Raw genomic sequence first — 18,135 nt, forward strand, 5'->3', positions numbered from 1 at the left:
CAGCACATCCATGATGAAAAAAGCAAATATTCTTCTGACCTCTGCTGTGGAAGATGGTCGCCCAAACAAACAAATAATTCCAGTATTCCACTTGATGGTTTACACTACCTGATCATCACTTTATGCAATATCGATTGTCAGTCTTTTCAGTCAGTCAGGAGTGTACAGATGTAGGCTGTGTGATCTGTGGTGATGAACAGTTGCATAGTTTCTCAGAGAGTACTCCAGATGAGTACAAAACACATTAAATTGACATCATAAAGATTTTCCCCACTTGTCTTTGCTTTTAGAGTTTCATGTGTACCTCATGAAATCTGAGTAATCTCGTATTCAGTATCGCATGTATGCATTTGTTTTACAAAACTTGTGGGTTCCATTGTCCAACTGAATCATTCATTCATTATGTCCCATAATTCCCACCACAAAGTAATACTAAGTATAATATTTTTAGAAAATAATAATTATTGCTGACAAAATATTTCTCTATGAAAGTTTGCTTTCTTTTGTGGTTATTGTCATTGAAGGTAAAAATATTCTCGTTTATTGGGATGCATCATATTTCTGCTACACAATCAATGTTTCAACCCCTCTGCTGGGATTCTCTTCAGGATCTTGTGGTGTTCACAGTTAGCTGAACAGGTTTAAAGGCAGGTTTGATTCAGCTCTTCACTTTAGTCCATCCTGTGTAATTCCCTTTATCTCTACCTAACTACTGCAACTTGCAACCATTTGAACCTACTTATTGAAGTCAAGTATTAATCTGTATCTGTCATCTTTACCCCAAAGCTTCCTTTGATTAGAAAATTACCTTAACACTTCAGGAAGTGTCTTAGCAACCTATCCTTTCCTTTAATTAAGTTGTGCCATAAAATTCCTTCCTCCACAATTAATTGCTATATCTCTCCATTAGGTATTAGTCCTGCCCATCCAATCTTCATCATTCCTTCTTATCACATTTCAGAAGCTTTTTTCTCTTGTCTGGGTGGAATGTAATAATATTATGAAAAGGATAGTTGCTACTCACCATACAGCAGAGATGCTGCGTAACAGATGGGCGCAACAAAGAAGCATCTGGCTGCAGTCGTGTGTGAGCTGTGTGTGTGTGTGTGTGTGTGTGTGTGTGTGTGTGTGTGTGTGTGTAAAAGCTTATTTTGTGACAATCTTTTTGTTGTGCCTATTTGTGACACAGCATCTCTGCTATGTGATAAGTAGCAACTATCCTTTTCATAATATTGTATTTTGGAAAAGCATTTCTTGCTGTTGCCTGCTTGCATTCTATATCTTCTTTACTTTGGTCATCATCAGTTATTTTACTCCCCAAATAGCAAAGCTCTTCTACTACTTTTAGTTTCTCATTTCCTAATCTAATTCCCTAGGTATCACCTGGTTTCATTTGACTACACTCAATTACCCTTGTTTCACTTATATAACCTCCTTTTCAATACAGTGTCCATTCCATTCAACTTACTTTGTCATCTCTTATACAATTATGATTTCATCAACAAACCACAAAGTTTCTATTTCATGCCCCAGAATTTCAATTCCTTTTTTCAAATTTATCCTTGCTTTTCTTTGCTGCTTGCTCTGTGTACAAATTCAATGATGTCTGGGATGGACCACAACTCTGCCTCCCTCCCATTTCAGTTAATGCCTCCTTTTCATATCCCTTGACTCTTCGAACTGTGGTCTGGTTTCTAAACAGCTTATACATAATGATTTGCTGCTATGTTTATGATTTCAAAAAGTGTGTGCCAACCAACATTGTCATTTTTTTTTTTAAATTAAATGCCGTAAATCTAGGTTTGTGTTTCTTTAATCTGTCTTCTAAGATAAGTTGAAGGGTCAGTAATGCATCATGTGTTCCTAACCGATCTTTCTCAAAATTGGCTTCTGGCAGTCATTCCATTCCTCTGTAGGTAATTCAAATTGATACCTTGCGCCAGTGAGTTGCTAAACTGATTGTTTGCTAATACTCACACATGTCATCACCTGTCTTCTTTGGAACTGGTAATATTATGTTCTTATTGAAGCCTCAGGGTATTTCATCACTCTCACATATTTTGTGTACATGTGGAACAGTTTTTTCCACTGCTCTGTCAAATTCATCATGCAGTATTGCATCTCCCATCTAATCATGCTCATCCACTTCCATTCCGATAACATTGTCTGCAAGTTACTTTCCCATCCGGCCATTTTGATTTAGACATTGTGTTGTCTCCCTTAATCACTTCAGATGGATACTAGTGCCATGTAACAGGATGTAGTGGATTCCACCCTCTATCCTTGAGTACTATATAATGACCTCAATTTTGACTGAATATTAAAATCTGACCTTTCTTCTTCCAACTGGTTTATTTCATCTGTCATAGACCAGCTGCTATAAAAGTAATGTTGCTTTCCTCTTACTCTATATGTATACCAGATGGCAGTTATACGAGTCGAGGCCAAGAAAGGCAAGCAGTGGTTAAGAAGGGAGTGAGGCGGGGTTGTAGCTATTTGCAATGTCATTCAGTCTGTACATTGAGCAAGCAGTAACAATAACCAAAGAAAAATTTGGAGAAGGATTTAAAGTTCAGGGAGAAGAAATAAGAACTTTGAGGTTTGCAGATGACACAATAATTCTGTCAGCGACAGCGAAGGACTTGAAAGAGCAGTTGAACAGAATAGACAGTGTCTTGAAAAGAGGACATAAGATGAACATTAAGAAAAGCAAATCAAGGGTAATGGAATGTAGTCAAATTAAATCAGGCGATGCCGAGGGAATTAGATTAGGAAAAGAAACATTAAAAGTAGTAGATAATTTTTTTCTGTTTGTGAAGTAAAATAACTAATGATGACCTGAAGTATAGAGGATATAAAATGTTGACTTGCAATGGCAAGAAGAGCATCTCAGAAAAAGAGAAATTTGTTAACATTAAATACACGAGGGCTATCCACAAAGTACATTACGTTTTGGAATGAAAAATAAAGAAAGTGTTGGAATTTTTTAAAATTATATACAGATGAAAGCCACACTTAAATACTACTTTTCTACATAGTTGCCATTTAAATTAAGGCACTTACCGTAGCGATGGACGAGCTTGGAAAATCCTTCGTCGTAAAATTCGGCCGCCTGCACCTTCAACCACGTGGTTACCTCTTCTTTAGGAACAGAAAAGGTGTGATTTTTGCGGATTTCCTGTAAAGAGGCACTACAAGAAACTCTCAAAGGTATTGCCAAACTCTGCACAACCTCAGAAGAGCAATACAAAACAAGCGCAGGGCAAAGTTGGGTTCAAAGATCTTGCTGATTCACGACAACGCCCGTCCAACACGGCAAATGCCACTCGTGAAGTTCTCGAATCTTTTAAGTGGGAGTTGTTTCCTCATCCGCCGTACAGTCCTGACCTGGCAGCGAGCGACTTCCACTTATTCCCAGCAATGAAGAAGTGGTTGGCTATGCAGCGTTTTGATGTCGACGCACAACTTCAAGAAGAGGTAACCACGTGGTTGAAGGCGCAGGCGGCCGAATTTTACGATGAAGGAATTCCCAAGCTCGTCCATCGCTATGATAATTGCCTTAATTTAAATGGCAGCTATGTAGAAAAGTAGTATTTAAGTGTGGCTTTCATCTGTATATAATAAAAAAATTCCAATACTTTATTTATTTTTAATTCCAAAACATAATGTACTTTGTGGATAGCCCTCGTAGATTTAAATGTTGGAAGTCTTTCCAGAAGGTATTTTTCTGATGTGTAACCTTTTACAAAAGTAAAATACAGATGATAAACAAGAAGAGAATAGAAGCTTTTGAAGTGTAGTGCTACAGAAGAATACAGAAGATTCGATAAGGGGATCATGCAACTAATGAGTAAGTGCTGAACAGAATTGGGGAGAAAAGAAATTTGTTGTGTAACTTGATTAAAAGAAGGGACCGGTTGACTGGTCACATTCTCTGACATCAAAAGATCACAACTATAGTATTGGAGATAAGTGTAGAGCGAGACCAAGAGGTGAATGGAATAAGCAGGTTCAACAGGATGTAGATCGCAGTAGGTATTTGGAGATGAATAGGGTTGCACAGGATAGATAGCATGGAGAGCTGCATCAAACCAGTTTTTTGGCTGAAGATCACAAACACACATGCTGTTGTTGTTTTCATCATCATCATCAACCTTGTTGGTCTGAAGGTTGGTCTGATGTAACTCTCCACATTACCCTACTCCGTGCAAGCCTTTTTGATTAGATTAGATTAGATTAGTTTTTCGTTCCATAGATCCATGTTGAGGAGATCCTCGTGGATGTGAAACATGTCACCATTTTTTATTTTTTATTTTTATTTGTAAGCTGAAATAACAATACTAATAGTATAAATATATAAAACACATCATTTGTTTCTATTAAAAAATTCGTCAATGGAGTAGAAGGAGGTGGCCACTAGTAAGTCTTTCAGGCTCCTTTTAAACTGATCTCTATTGGTAACTAAATTTTTTATGTTTGCTGACAAATTATTGAAGATGAGTGTTCCTGAGTAGTGGACACCTTTTTGAACTAAAGTAAGTGCTTTTAAATCCTTGTGCAGATCATTTTTGTTCCTGGCATTGTACGTATGAACTGAGCTGTTTGTTGGAAAAAGAGATATATTATTTAGATCAAATTTCATTAAGGAGTAAATATACTGAGAGGCAGTAGTTAGTATACCCAGTTCTTTGAAGAGGTTTCTACAAGACGTCCATGAGTTTACTCCACAAATAATACATATTACACTCTTTTGGACTCTGAAAACTTTTGTTTGACTTGAAGAGTTACCCCAAAATATTATACCATATGACATTATGGAATGAAAGTAGGCAAAGTATGCAAGCTTTTTCACTTTTATGTCGCCTATGTCTTCTAACACTTGAATTGCAAATACAGATTTGTTAAGGCGTTTCTGCAGTTCTGTGGTGTGCTCCTCCCAACTGAATTTATTATCAAGTTGTAATCCCAGGAATTTAAGACTGTCATCCTCTTCTATCTGCTCTTCTTCGTACTTTATGCATATGCTGGGTGGAAACCTCTTACAGGTTATGAATTGCATATAGTGAGTCTTTTTGAAGTTTAATGTCAGGGAGTTGGATTTAAACCATTTATTAATATCCATGAAAATATCATTAGCAGATCTTTCTAGAACTACACTCGACATACTATTTATTGCAATACTGCAATCTGCAAACAAAACGAACTCTGCTTCTGGCAGTGTAACTGATGAGAGATCATTAATGTACACAAGAAAAAGCAATGGCCCTAAGATGGATACTTGTGGGACACCGCATGTAATTTCTTCCCATTCTTATGATGACTGATGACTTAATTCACTAGTCCCTTGCACTGACACCCTTTGTTTCCTGTTAGCAAGGTGTGACTTGAACCATTTTGCAGCACTGCCCGTGACACCATAGAATTCTAATTTATTTAAAAGAATGTTGTGGTTTACACAATCGACTGCCTTTGACAAATCACAGAAAATATGTGCTGCTTGTAACTTGTTATTTAATGAATTAAGCACATTTTCACTGTAGGTGTAAATAGCCTTTTCGATATCAGAACCCTTCAGAAATCCAAACTGTGTTCTTGATAATATGTTATTTGTGGTCAGATGGTTGAGAAGCTAAACTCACAAGAACATGCCTTAATTAACTTTGTTGATATTTCATCGTAACCACTAGAATGCTTTGTTTTTAAAGATTTTATTATGGAAGTTATTTCTTTTGGTGATGTGAGTGACATATTCATGTACCTGAAGCTATTTGTAAAGGCTAGTTTCAGATATTCAAGGGCATCATTTACTGATCCTGACAATCCCATTCTATCAGTAACGGATATAAAGTACTTGTTAAATAGATTTGCCACACTATGCCCATCGGTTACTAATGTGTCATCTACCCTTAGTGCTATTTGCTCCTGTTCCTTTCTGGTTCTACCAGTCGCCTCTTTCACTATATCCCATATTGTTTTTATTTTGTTCCCTGACATTGCTATCTTCTTCTCATAGTGTATTTGTTTAGATGTCTGAATTACTTTTTTTAATATTTTACAGTATTCCTTGTATTTAGCTAAATCATCAGCATTGGAGCTATTCTTGGTCGACAGATACATTTTCCGTTTTGTCTTACAGGAAATCTTTATTCCTTGTGTGATCTATGGTTTTATTATATACTTCTGTTTAATTTGAGTAACTTTTAGAGGAAAACAGTTTTCAAACATGGTACTGACATTGTTCATGAATGTGTTATATTTTTCATTCATGTCATGAGCACTATAAACATCTTTCCAGTTCATATCTTTGAGCAGTTTTCTAAAACACTCAATTTCTGGTTGATTGAATAGTCTCCTGTACTCAGATTTAGCAGTCTTGATAATCTGCTTAGAATTTACATCTAAAACAAGGAGCTGCATGTCATGATCTGATAGTCCATTTATTACAGGTTTTATGATATGATTTTGTTCCTTTGATTTGTCTATAAAAATCTTATCAATGGCTATCTTTGAGGATTTAGTGATGCTAGTTGGAAAGTTTACAGTGTGAGTTAGATTGAAAGACAACATTACTAACTGCAGTAAATGTTTACTGGAAGATTGAATTAGAAAATCTGTATTAAGGTCACCAGCAATCAAAATTTCTTTGTTTCTTACTGTTAAATAACCCAAAAGAGCTTCTAGATGATTCATGAATAGATTATAATTTCCTGCAGGTGCTCAGTAAATAGTTACTATTATGTAGGATCTGTTATGGAACTCTACTTCTGTTGCACATGCTTCTAGATGCTGCTCTAAACAGAATTTATTAATGTCAATGTTCTTGAATTTATGGCAGTTTTTAATAAATGTGGCAACTCCTCCTCCCTCCATATCTACTCAGCAGAAGTAGGAAGCTAGCTTAAATCCTGAAATGTCTAACATATCTATACCAGTGGTCACTTGATGTTCAGAGAGGCAGATTATGTCAATTTCATTAGATGAATTCATTTCATCGACACAAATGAGTAGTTCATCAACTTTATTTCTAAGTCCCGGAATGTTCTGGTGTAATAAAGATAACTGATACTGCATACTAATGGGACTATAACTACTTTGGTGAAGATGAACTGGCAGTTTCTGATTACTTTCTGTTAAACATTGTATGCTAAAATCTGACTCCTGTTCATTTATTTTCTCAAACTGAGTCTGTCTGCCAATCTCTATTAAAACTCGTTTTCTATCCCCCTTCCCTATCCTAAAAAAGGCATCCCTCTGACACCTGTGACCACTGGTATTTTACCACTTGTGACAGTGTCCCCCCTTAAGTTTTCTGCAATCAAGCCAGACAGTTTTCCCTTCCCTTTCCTATTGAGGTGAAGGCCATGCCTAGTGTAGTCCCTCCTATCAATAGCATCTACAGGAATCAAACCAATATGGGAACCAATATCCGTCCTAAGCAGCCACTCCAACTCCAAGTTCACCCTCCCTACAGAAGAGTTCAAATGAGGCCGATCATGGCGTCTCAACACAGACACAAATCCCACACTCGTATGCTTCGTTGCTGATGCTATCTTCATCAGGTCGCTCTATATGGAATATTCAGAGTCTCTGTCAATGATGTTTCCCGGACCACCCACTATAACCACGGCACCCTCATTCGTGAAATCCTTGCATAGAGAACCTACATCCTCTGTTACCTGATCCAGATCTGCACTAGGCTTGAAAAAGTTTGTGACCTGGTACTCTGGACCTAGAATTTCCTGCAGTAGTTGGCCAACACCTCTACCATGGGAACTACCTAACAACAGAACTTTCTTTCTCTTTACAAATTTCCCTACCTTTTTCAAGTCCTTGAAAGCTTGTTGTGCCCTTTCTTCAGCTTCAGCTGCATGAGGCTCATCCGATTCTGACTGAGGCAACAGGTCAAATCTATTTTCAAGATTTATCACAAAGCTGTCTGATGCTCTCCTTTGCTTGTTCCCCCTATTACCTGTTGCCACTTCCCACCTCTGTTCACCCTTCTCCCTCTTTAACCTGTCCAGATTCTCCCTTGCCTTGTCTAGGTCAGCTTGAAGAGCTGCCATTTTCCCTTCCTGTTCCAGTATTTTCCTATCTCTACTGCAGATTCAACAATACCACTGGTGAGCCCCATTTATGTCCCCATTCCCCACGCCACTACATTCACCCCAATGAAAGAAACTACAACACCCATCACACCATACCCCGGAACTAATGATCCTACGACATGTCACACACTTCTCACTCGTGGCAAAAACAGAAATCGTATAAACTGATTTAAGTACTAGCTAATACGTAAACAAAGGACCCTAGAAACTATTCAGACAGATATAAATAAGTTTAAAGCGTAATGAATAAAAAACATCGGTGATTACATATAAGTTTAAGTCACTGTTTACCTACAATACGTGCGCGTGTACGTAAGCCTAAAGTCTGTGCTATAGGCGCGAGAAGGAAAATAAACTTCTTACCCCGTTTAATCTTATTTAACACTTCACCAACACTTCCACTAATGTAACAACACTTATGATATATTTATACCAACTGGAAACGTTTACCTATAAGTTTAATTCACTGCTTACTTACGATTCGTGCACGTGAAATTAGGCCTAGGATTCGTGCTACAGGCGCGAGAAGAAAAATACGCCTCTTACACCGTTTAATCTTATTTTACACTTCACTAACACTTCCACTAATTTAACAACACTTATATTATATTTATAACACCTGCAGACGTTTAAAAATAGCTTAATAACAACGCTTTTTATAATTATTTAGTGCAGCAAATACTCGAAGAGTCCGTGTCGGCGCAGTGTTGCCAACTCCTGTTTTCACCGTGTCTGCTTAACTGGTGCACCTTATATCCATTTGAAGCTGCTTACTGTTTTTAATCCGTGGTTTCTTTTTACAGTTCTTAATTCACTCTCATGTCACTTCCAGCTATTACCAAGTAAACAATTTCTTGATGCCTCAGTACATACTTCCTTTTAGTTAAATTGTACTTTAATGCATTTTTCTCCCTAAAATTGATCTGTGCCTGGTACTCGTCAAATCTGCAACTTTCTTCAGTGCCACCATGTTTCAAAAGCTACTACTTTCATCTTGGCTGTGTTGTTTATTGTCCATTCTTATTTCAGTTTCAGTGAAGTTACGATCCAAACAAACTTTCCACAGAAGACTTCCTAACATCCAAATTTGTGTATTGATGTTAAGATATTTGTTTCTCTAAGGAAGCTTGTCCTGCTGTTGCCAGTCCACAGTTTATATTGTTATTTCTTTTGTCATCAACAGTTATTTTTCTGCCAAAATAGCAGTACTGGCCTACTACTTTCAGCATTTCATTTACTAATCTAATTCCTTGCTGTCATTTGACTCATGTTGGGTTCACTCCATTACTGTTGTTTGACGTTTATTGGTGTTCATCTGGTAACTTCTTTCCAAGACATGGTCTACACAGATCTTCCAAGTACTTTGTCATCTCAGTTAGAGGTACAATGTCATCAGTCAACTGTAATGTTTTAATTTGTACTCCCTGAACGTAAATTCCCTTTCCAAATTTCTCCTCCATTTCCTGTGCTGCTTGTTCAATGTACATAATGAATAATATGGAGATTGGGCTAAAATCTACTATACTCCAGTCTCTTGTACTGCCTTCTTTTCATGTGTTCTGACACTGAGGACTGCAGTCTGGTTTCTGTACAGTTTGTACATCACTTTCTCCCCTATATTTTATACCTGATGACTCCAAAATTTGGAAGAGGATATTCCAGGCTACAGTATCAAATGCTTTTTCTGTACACTAGACTCTCGCTAATTCGGCCCTCAGTAGTCCAGTCTCTCAATAAACTGTCGCACATTCAGAAACACATACACAGTGAATTATCATGCGCAGCAATGCTTAGTTAGACAATGCTTTATATACTGTATTTGAAATTGTAGCTTTCTTTACAGTCTGGAATCATGTCTTCTAAAAGGAAACATGTTATGCTAGACCTTAAGTAGAACTCAAAATTTTAGATAAGTTAAATCGAGGTTCTTTGCAGAAAGCCATTGCTGCTGAGTTCAGCAAAAAGAAAGAAGATGTTATTTGGCAGAACTCAACACAAATGGATAGTGAGTTGGGAAAACTGAAGGTTATTCAAATGAGAGAATGAAGAACTGGATGTAGCTGTTTATAGATGGTTCATACAACAATGCAGTAAAGGAATTCCAGTCAGCCGCATTTAAGTCATCTGCATTTAACAAACACTTTGGTGATACTAATTTGTTTGCAGCGAGCAAAGGTCAGCTATCAAGCTGGAAAAAATGACATGGAATTTGGCAGATGACAGTCACTGGGGAAAGTCGCTCAACTAATGATAAGGATGCTGATGAGTTTGTAAGCAAGATACGGAAGCTAACAGAGGAATAAGATTTGACCGCTGATGCCTTGTATAATGCTGATGTAACAGGACGCTTTTACAAGGTGCTTCCTTCAAAAACATTAGCTGCCAAGGCCGAGAAGAAAGCTCTTGTTACAAGCAACAGAAACAGTGCGTAACATTAATGGCATGTTGTAATGAAAATGGGAGTCATAAACTACCGTTTATGATGAATGGAAAATCCCAACACCCACATTGTTTTCAACACACTGACATAAATACTCTACTAGTGCAGTATTGTACTCAGAAGAAAGCGTGGGTGGGCAGACAAATATTCTCTTGGTGGTTCCATGAAGCGTTTGTATGAGCAGTGAGAAAAGAGCTAAAGAAGAAAAAGCTTCCACTGAAAGCTATCCGTATAATTGGCAATGCTTCCAGTCATCCTACAGATGTTTCTACGAAGTCCGGTGGTATACATGTAAAAGCACTCTTTCTCCCACCCAATGTGACAGTACTAATTCAGCCCATGGACCAAGGAATTTTGGAATCCATTAAACATCATTATCGACATTAAACTTCTCATCTCCTTGCTGAACAAAAGTGAAAACAGCTGTATCGAGACTATGCTGAGGGCATGGAAAGAAATTAACATATGTGATGTTTTCCAAGCAGCCGACGCGTGGTATAAAATGGAGAGCACTACCATAATGAAAAGTTGCAGAAAATTGTGGCCATCCATTGATGCCAAGTTGGATCCAGTAGTGAGTGACAGCGATGAGCCAGTTAATTCGGAATTATCAATTACTTTGAACACTGATATGTTCCACAACCTTCCAGGAGGAGAAGAAATTGATGTTAAAGATGTTACTAAGTGGCTGAATTAGGAAAACTGTGATATGGACCAAACTTTAACAGATGAAGAAATAATCAAAAGCGTGTAAGAAAGTAATGATGAAAGTGATGAAGAAGAGGACACAGGAGGAGAAGAGTTATACTGCTGCCGAGGTCTTCCTGGAGTATATTAAGCCACAACCAGACACATGCTGTACCAATATAATGCTTGTAAAGCAGTTGCATGATAAAGCATGCCACCATCGTTCTCATCATTACGACAGTTAAAAATTAGGGATGTTTCATAGTGAGTGATACGATTGTATAATTATATACAGTATACACTCAAGGACTAACTAAGTTTCCTTTGAAAATTAGTGTATTTTTGGATTTAATAAAGTATATCCTCTATGTATTAAAATTGTATCCTTCAGTTTAATAAAGTTCTGTACATAATATCCCCTATGTTTTGAAAATAAATAAAAAACAAAATAAATGAATAAAATAAATTTCAGACACTCAATAGTCCGGCACTTCCACTAATCAGGCACCCATATGTGCCAGGAATGGCCAGATTAGCGAGAGTCTAGTGTATCTCTAGGTGCTATAAATGTGCACTGATGTTTCTTCAACCTACCTTCTAAAATAGTCATAGCATCAGTATTCCGTATAAGCCCTGAGTTCTATTGAATGAGGCTAAGCTACTATTAACTTATTATCCACTGTGTATCAATTACGTAATTCTTGACAGAATCGTCTCTTGTTTCAGAGCATCCACTATGCAAGTTCCAAATCAAGGCAAGAGCATGAAGGAGAATGTGATGTATGTGGCCGAACTTTTTCCACTTTGCGCAAATTGCGACTGCACAAGGATAACGTCCACCATAAGGTCCGTCGACACCTGTGCAGTAACTGTGGCTACTGCGCGTCCTCCATCAGCTCCCTGAAAATGCACATGAGGCAACATACAGGTCTGTCACAGTGTTCTATTAATGATCGTGTAAATTTTCTAAAGCCCAATCTGCTTTTAATTAATAGTATCGTGATGTAAAATGAGTTTTCATTGATTTGATGCAGATGGGTTCAATCATGATAGTGAGTGGTACCAGTCATGGTAGTGTAATTGCACAGGATGAGTCTGATTGCTCTTGTGTTTGTGAGAGGCTGCTTGGGCACATGTCTGGAGGAATAGGTGACCTGAGAGGCCAGAACGATATTCAGGCTTTTGTCTCCACTGCCACCCATTTTTGCTCTGTTATTCCCCTGGCAGACCACTGTGGCTTGCAGCAACTGGGACTTGCAGTGAGGTTGTATGTTGTTCCCCTGTTCCAGCAAAGGCATTGGTAGGGCTGGAGTGGGGAAATGGTGGGCCTACACACTTTGACTGTTCCATGGGTGTCTCTCATGTCCTGTTAGTATCCATTGCTGACAGGCTGAGGTGGGGGCACTGTTTGTGATGGAAGTCACGGTCACATCTGGTTTCTACAGCCAACCAGACACTCCCTTTTGGCCACAATTTCAAAAAGCTGCCACCCTTTGTGACCACACATGACTTCGTGAATCCGTCCCAGTACTAGGCCAGACTTGCGAGCCCAGACTTAACTGCCCCATGCTGAGTGTGTTTTGTATGTGTGGAAGCAGTCCCAGCCTCTGTGTGGTCAGTCCAGAAGGTGAAATTACGTTTGTCATCTGTGCCTGTGCAGAATTTCAGATGGGCTATGTCCATTTGCTATGGGAGGATCTATATAGGGTGTAACACAAAAAAAAAAAAAAAAAAAAAAATGGTCAGATTTTCCGTAAACAGTCCTTACGTGTAGAAGAAGAAAATGTTGTGTATGGACATGGGTATGGAAACACTTTATTTCCTTGTAGGATGTCAGTTTGGATAACTCTTCAACACATTAATCATGGGCATCACTCAGGAAAAGAACATATCAGCAGAGTGTGAAATGTTTCCTAAATGAAATGGGCAAAATACCCTCCATTAGCAAGGGTACATGCATCAGACTGAATCCCTGATGCACTAAGGTGTCCCAGGAGAATTGCACATTGTTTCACTGCCATCCATAATACGGGCATGAAAATCTGTACATCTTGAACTGGGTTTCCATATGCTAGAGCTTCCAAATGACCCCACAAACAAAAAATCTAGTCAGTTGACGTCCAGATAGCATAGAAACCAAGGAACTGGTTCACCTCTACCTATCTGTCTGTCACAGAATTAGTTCCGAATGCCAACATAAATAAAAAGTATTCTCAGTTTAGGTTCGGATAGTATGAAGACAAAGTAATTGGTTCATCTCTACCTATCCATCTGTCATGGAATCAGCTTTCGAAAATTAACACCAAAATGAGGAGCAGCTCCATCATGCTGGAAGTACGTTTCATCGCGTTCATAAAGGCACATATTGTAGCAAAACAGGTAGATTATTCTCTGAGAAAGCATGGTAACTGTTCCCATTGAGACTGGAGGAAGAATATGAGTCTCTAATAGACACTAACAATGCCTTCTCAAATGTTGATGATGTGATTGGACAATTTGATGAGGATTCTCAGCAGCCCATATGTGCTCATTGTGAAGATTTACTATCTGATCACAGTGAAATAAAGCCTCATTCGTGAACAGCACATTTACACTAAAGTGAGGGTTGACACAGTGTTGAATGAACAGTTCACAAAAGTGCAGGAAAATCAGCTGCTGATAGTACTTTCACACACTGTATATAGTATGGCTATAGCAGGTACTCATATACCACTCTAAAAACGCTTATGTCGTCAACATTACTTGCAGTAGCTAATTGTCATATGCTGATGCTAGGGTTGGTTGTCATCAACTGCATCAAGAAGTTCCTCCTCCAGCTGAAGTGTCCTCATCCTTGTAGTCCCCCCCCCCCCCCCCCCCCAAACAGTTGTGAGTAGTAGGCTTGTTGTTGTTGTTGTTGTTGTTGTTGTTGTTGTTGTGGTCTTCAGTCCTGAAACTGGTTTGATGCAGCTCTCCATGCTACTCTATCCTGTGCAAGCTTCTTCATCTCCCAGTACCTACTGCAACCTACATCATTCTGAATCTGCTTGGTGTATTCATCTCTTGGTCTCCCTCGACAATTTTTACCCTCCACGCTGCCCTCCAATACTAAATTGGTGATCCCTTGATGCCTCAGAACATGTCCTACCAACCGATCCCTTCTTCTGGTCAAGTTGTGCCACAAACTTCTCTTCTCCCCAATCCGATTCAATACTTCCTCATTAGTTATGTGATCTACCCATCTAATCTTCAGCATTCTTCTGTAGCACCACATTTCGAAAGCTTCTATTCTATTTTTGTCCAAACTATTTATCGTCCATGATTCACTTCCATACATGGCTACACTCCATACAAATACTTTCAGAAATGACTTTCTGACGCTTAAATCTATACTCGATGTTAACAAACTTCTCTTCTTCAGAAATGCTTTTCTTGCCATTGCCAGTCTACATTTTATATCCTCTCTACTTCGACCATCATCAGTTATTTTGCTCCCCAAATAGCAAGACTCCTTTACTACTTTGAGTGTCTCACTACCTAATCTAATTCACTTAGCATCACCCGACTTAATTCGACTACATTCCATTATCTTCGTTTTGCTTTTGTTGATGGTCATCTTATATCCTCCTTTCAAGACACTATCCATTCCGTTCAACTGCTCTTCCAAGTCCTTTGCTGTCTCCGACAGAATTACGATGTCATCGGCGAACCTCAAAGTTTTTATTTCTTCTCCATGGACTTTAATACATACTGTGAATTTTTCTTTTGTTTCCTTCACTGCTTGCTCAATATACAGATTGAATAACATCGGGGATAGACTACAGCCCTGTCTTACTCCCTTCCCCACCACTGCTTCCCTTTCATGTCCCTCGACTCTTATAACATCCATCTGGTTTCTGTACAAATTGTAAATAGCCTTCGCCCCCTGTATTTTACCCATGCCACCTTCAGAATTTGAAAGAGAGTATTCCAGTCAACAACGTCAAAAGCTTTCTCCAAGTCTACAAATGCTAGAAACAAGGGTTTGCCTTTTCTTAATCTAGCTTCTAAGATAAGTCATGGGGGCAGTATTGCCTCACGTGTTCCCATATTTTTACGGAATCCAAACTGATCTTCCCCAAGGTCGGCTTTAACCAGTTTTTCCATTTGTCTGTACAGAATTCGTGTTAGTATTTTGCAGCCGTGACTTATTAAACTGATAGTTCGGTAATTTTCACATCTGTCAACACCTGCTTTCTTTGGGATTGTAATTATTATATTCTTCTTGAAGTCTGAGGGTATTTCGCCTGTCTCATACATTTTGCTCACCAGATGGTAGAGTTTTGTCAGGACTGGCTCTCCCAAGGCCGTCAGTAGTTCCAATGGAATGTTGTCTACTCCAGGGGCCTTGTTTCAACTCAGGTCTTTCAGTGCTCTGTCAAAATTCTTCACGCAGTATCGTATCTCCCATTTCATCTTCATCTACACCCTCTATCATTTCCATAATATTGTCCTCAAGTACATCGCCCTTGTATAGACCCTCTATATACTCCTTCCACCTTTCTGCTTTCCCTTCCTTGGGTAGAACTGGGTTTCCATCTGAGCTCTTAATATTCATACAAGTGGTTCTCTTATCTCCAAAGGTCTCTTTAATTTTCCTCTAGGCAGTATCTATCTTACCCCTAGTGAGATAAGCCTCTGCATCCTTACATTTGCCCTCTAGCCATCCCTGCTTAGCCATTTTGCACTTCCTGTCGATCTCTTTTTTGAGACGTCTGTATTCCTTTTTGCCTGCTTCATTTACTGCATTTTTATATTTTCTCCTTTCATCAATTAAATTCAATATTTCTTCTGTTACCCAAGGATTTCTACTAGCCCTCGTCTTTGTACCTACTTTATCCTCTGCTGCCTTCACTACTTCATCCCTCAAAGCTACCCATTCTTCTTCTATTGTATTTCTTTCGCCCATTCTTGTCAATTGCTCCCTTATGCTCTCCTTGAAACTCTGTACAACCTCTGGTTCTTTTAGTTTATCCAGGTCCCATCTCCTTAAATTCCCACCTTTTTGCAGTTTCTTCAGTTTTAATCTACAGGTCATAACCAACTGATTGTGATCAGAGTCCACATCTGCCCCTGGAAATGTCTTACAATTTAAAACCTGGTTCCTAAATCTCTGTCTTACCATTATATAATCTATCTGATACCTTTTAGTATCTCCAGGCTTCTTCCATGTATACAGCCTTCTTTTATGATTCTTGAACCAAGTGTTACCTATGATTAAGTTGTGCTATGTGCAAAATTCTACCAGGCGGTTTCCTCTTTCATTTCTTTGCCCCAGTCCATATTCACCTACTACGTTTCCTTCTCTCCCTTTTCCTACTACCGAATTCCAGTCACCCATGACTATTAAATTTTCATCACCATTCACTATCTGAATAATTTCTTTTATTTGATCATACATTTCTTCAATTTCTTCGTCATCTGCAGAGCTAGTTGGCTTATAAACTTGTACTACTGTAGTAGGTGTGGGCTTCGTATCTATCTTGGCCACAATAATGCGTTCACTATGCTGTTTGTAGTAGCTTACCCGCATTCCTATTTTCCTATTCATTATTAAACCTACTCCTGCATTACCCCTATTTGATTTTGTGTTTATAACCCTGTAGTCACCTGACCAGAAGTCTTGTTCCTCCTGCCTCCGAACTTCACTAATTCCCACTATATCTAACTTTAACCTATCCATTTCCCTTTTTAAATTTTCTAATCTACCTACCCGATTAAGGGATCTGACATTCCACGCTCCGATCCGTAGAACGCCAGTTTTCTTTCTCCTGATAACGACATCCTCTTGAGTAGTCCCTGCCCGGAGATCCGAATGGGGGACTATTTTACCTCCGGAATATTTTACCCAAGAGGATGCCATCATCATTTAATCATACAGTAAAGCTGCATGCCCTCGGGAAAAATTACGGCTGTAGTTTCCCCTTGCTTTCAGCCGTTCGCAGTACCAGCACAGCAAGGCTGTTTTGGTTATTGTTACAAGGCCAGATCAGTCAATCATCCAGACTGTTGCCCCTGCAACTACTGAAAAGGCTGCTGCCCCTCTTCAGGAACCACACGTTTGTCTGGCCTCTCAACAGATACCCCTCCGTTGTGGTTGCACGTACGGTACGGCTATCTGTATCGCTGAGGCACGCAGTCCTCCCCACCAGTGGCAAGGTCCATGGTTCATGGAGGGGTAGGCTTAAACAGGCTTAAACATCATATGATCCCTAAGACAATGATCAGTTGTTTCAAACATCCTCGTGTTGGGTCACCATTATTCTGGAGAATTGAGTGCCACAGCAATCCTTACAGCTAATGGGCATCTGCAACTTCGATTGTATTATACAGATGCTACGTGCTTGATGCTTGTAGAACAATTAAGTTAATCAGATTTGAACGTAAGCAGTGAAGTTAGTCACATGTCAACACAAGCAGTAAAGTGAGCCACGTGTCATCATTACCATCATTAAATTGGAACAAAAAACACTGTCAGTGAACATAACGGTTACAACTTACTGTGCGTACCAACCAAATTTGACCAAGAGGATATTTTGAATGTTTAATATAAGAAAAGGTTTCATGTAATGCTGGTATGCTCCATTTCTGTGTGTTTTCTGTGGTTAGTGTGATTATGAAGAGAAGTAGAAAATGAGTCCTAACATAGAAATAAAGCATTCGTGGACCCATGTCTATGTAACACAATTTATTCCTCTGGGTGTCTTGCGGAGTATGGATGTAGATGTAGATATATTTCCTGAAAGTTTGGCTGTACCTTATTGTTACAACCTGTACAGATGGTGAGAAACCTGCTAGGGGGTTCCTCAGATGCCACCTCCTGCATTGCCTTCTGTATATGCATGCAAATGTGCTGAGCATCTGTCTGATCTCTTAATCAGACTC

At 38.9% G+C, this 18,135-nt stretch overlaps 1 protein-coding gene across 1 annotated transcript in view; it reads left to right on the forward strand.

Annotated features, from left to right (window-relative positions):
• LOC126279023 (uncharacterized) overlaps positions 1–18,135 on the forward strand; it is a 118,010-nt gene that overhangs the window by 62,064 nt on the left and 37,811 nt on the right. The window contains exon 7 of the mRNA XM_049979413.1: positions 11,959–12,160. Coding sequence (XP_049835370.1) covers positions 11,959–12,160 — 202 coding nt within the window. The remainder of the gene's footprint in view (positions 1–11,958; positions 12,161–18,135) is intronic.

Source organism: Schistocerca gregaria, chromosome 6 (assembly GCF_023897955.1).
Source record: "Schistocerca gregaria isolate iqSchGreg1 chromosome 6, iqSchGreg1.2, whole genome shotgun sequence".
NCBI lineage: Eukaryota > Metazoa > Arthropoda > Insecta > Orthoptera > Acrididae > Schistocerca > Schistocerca gregaria.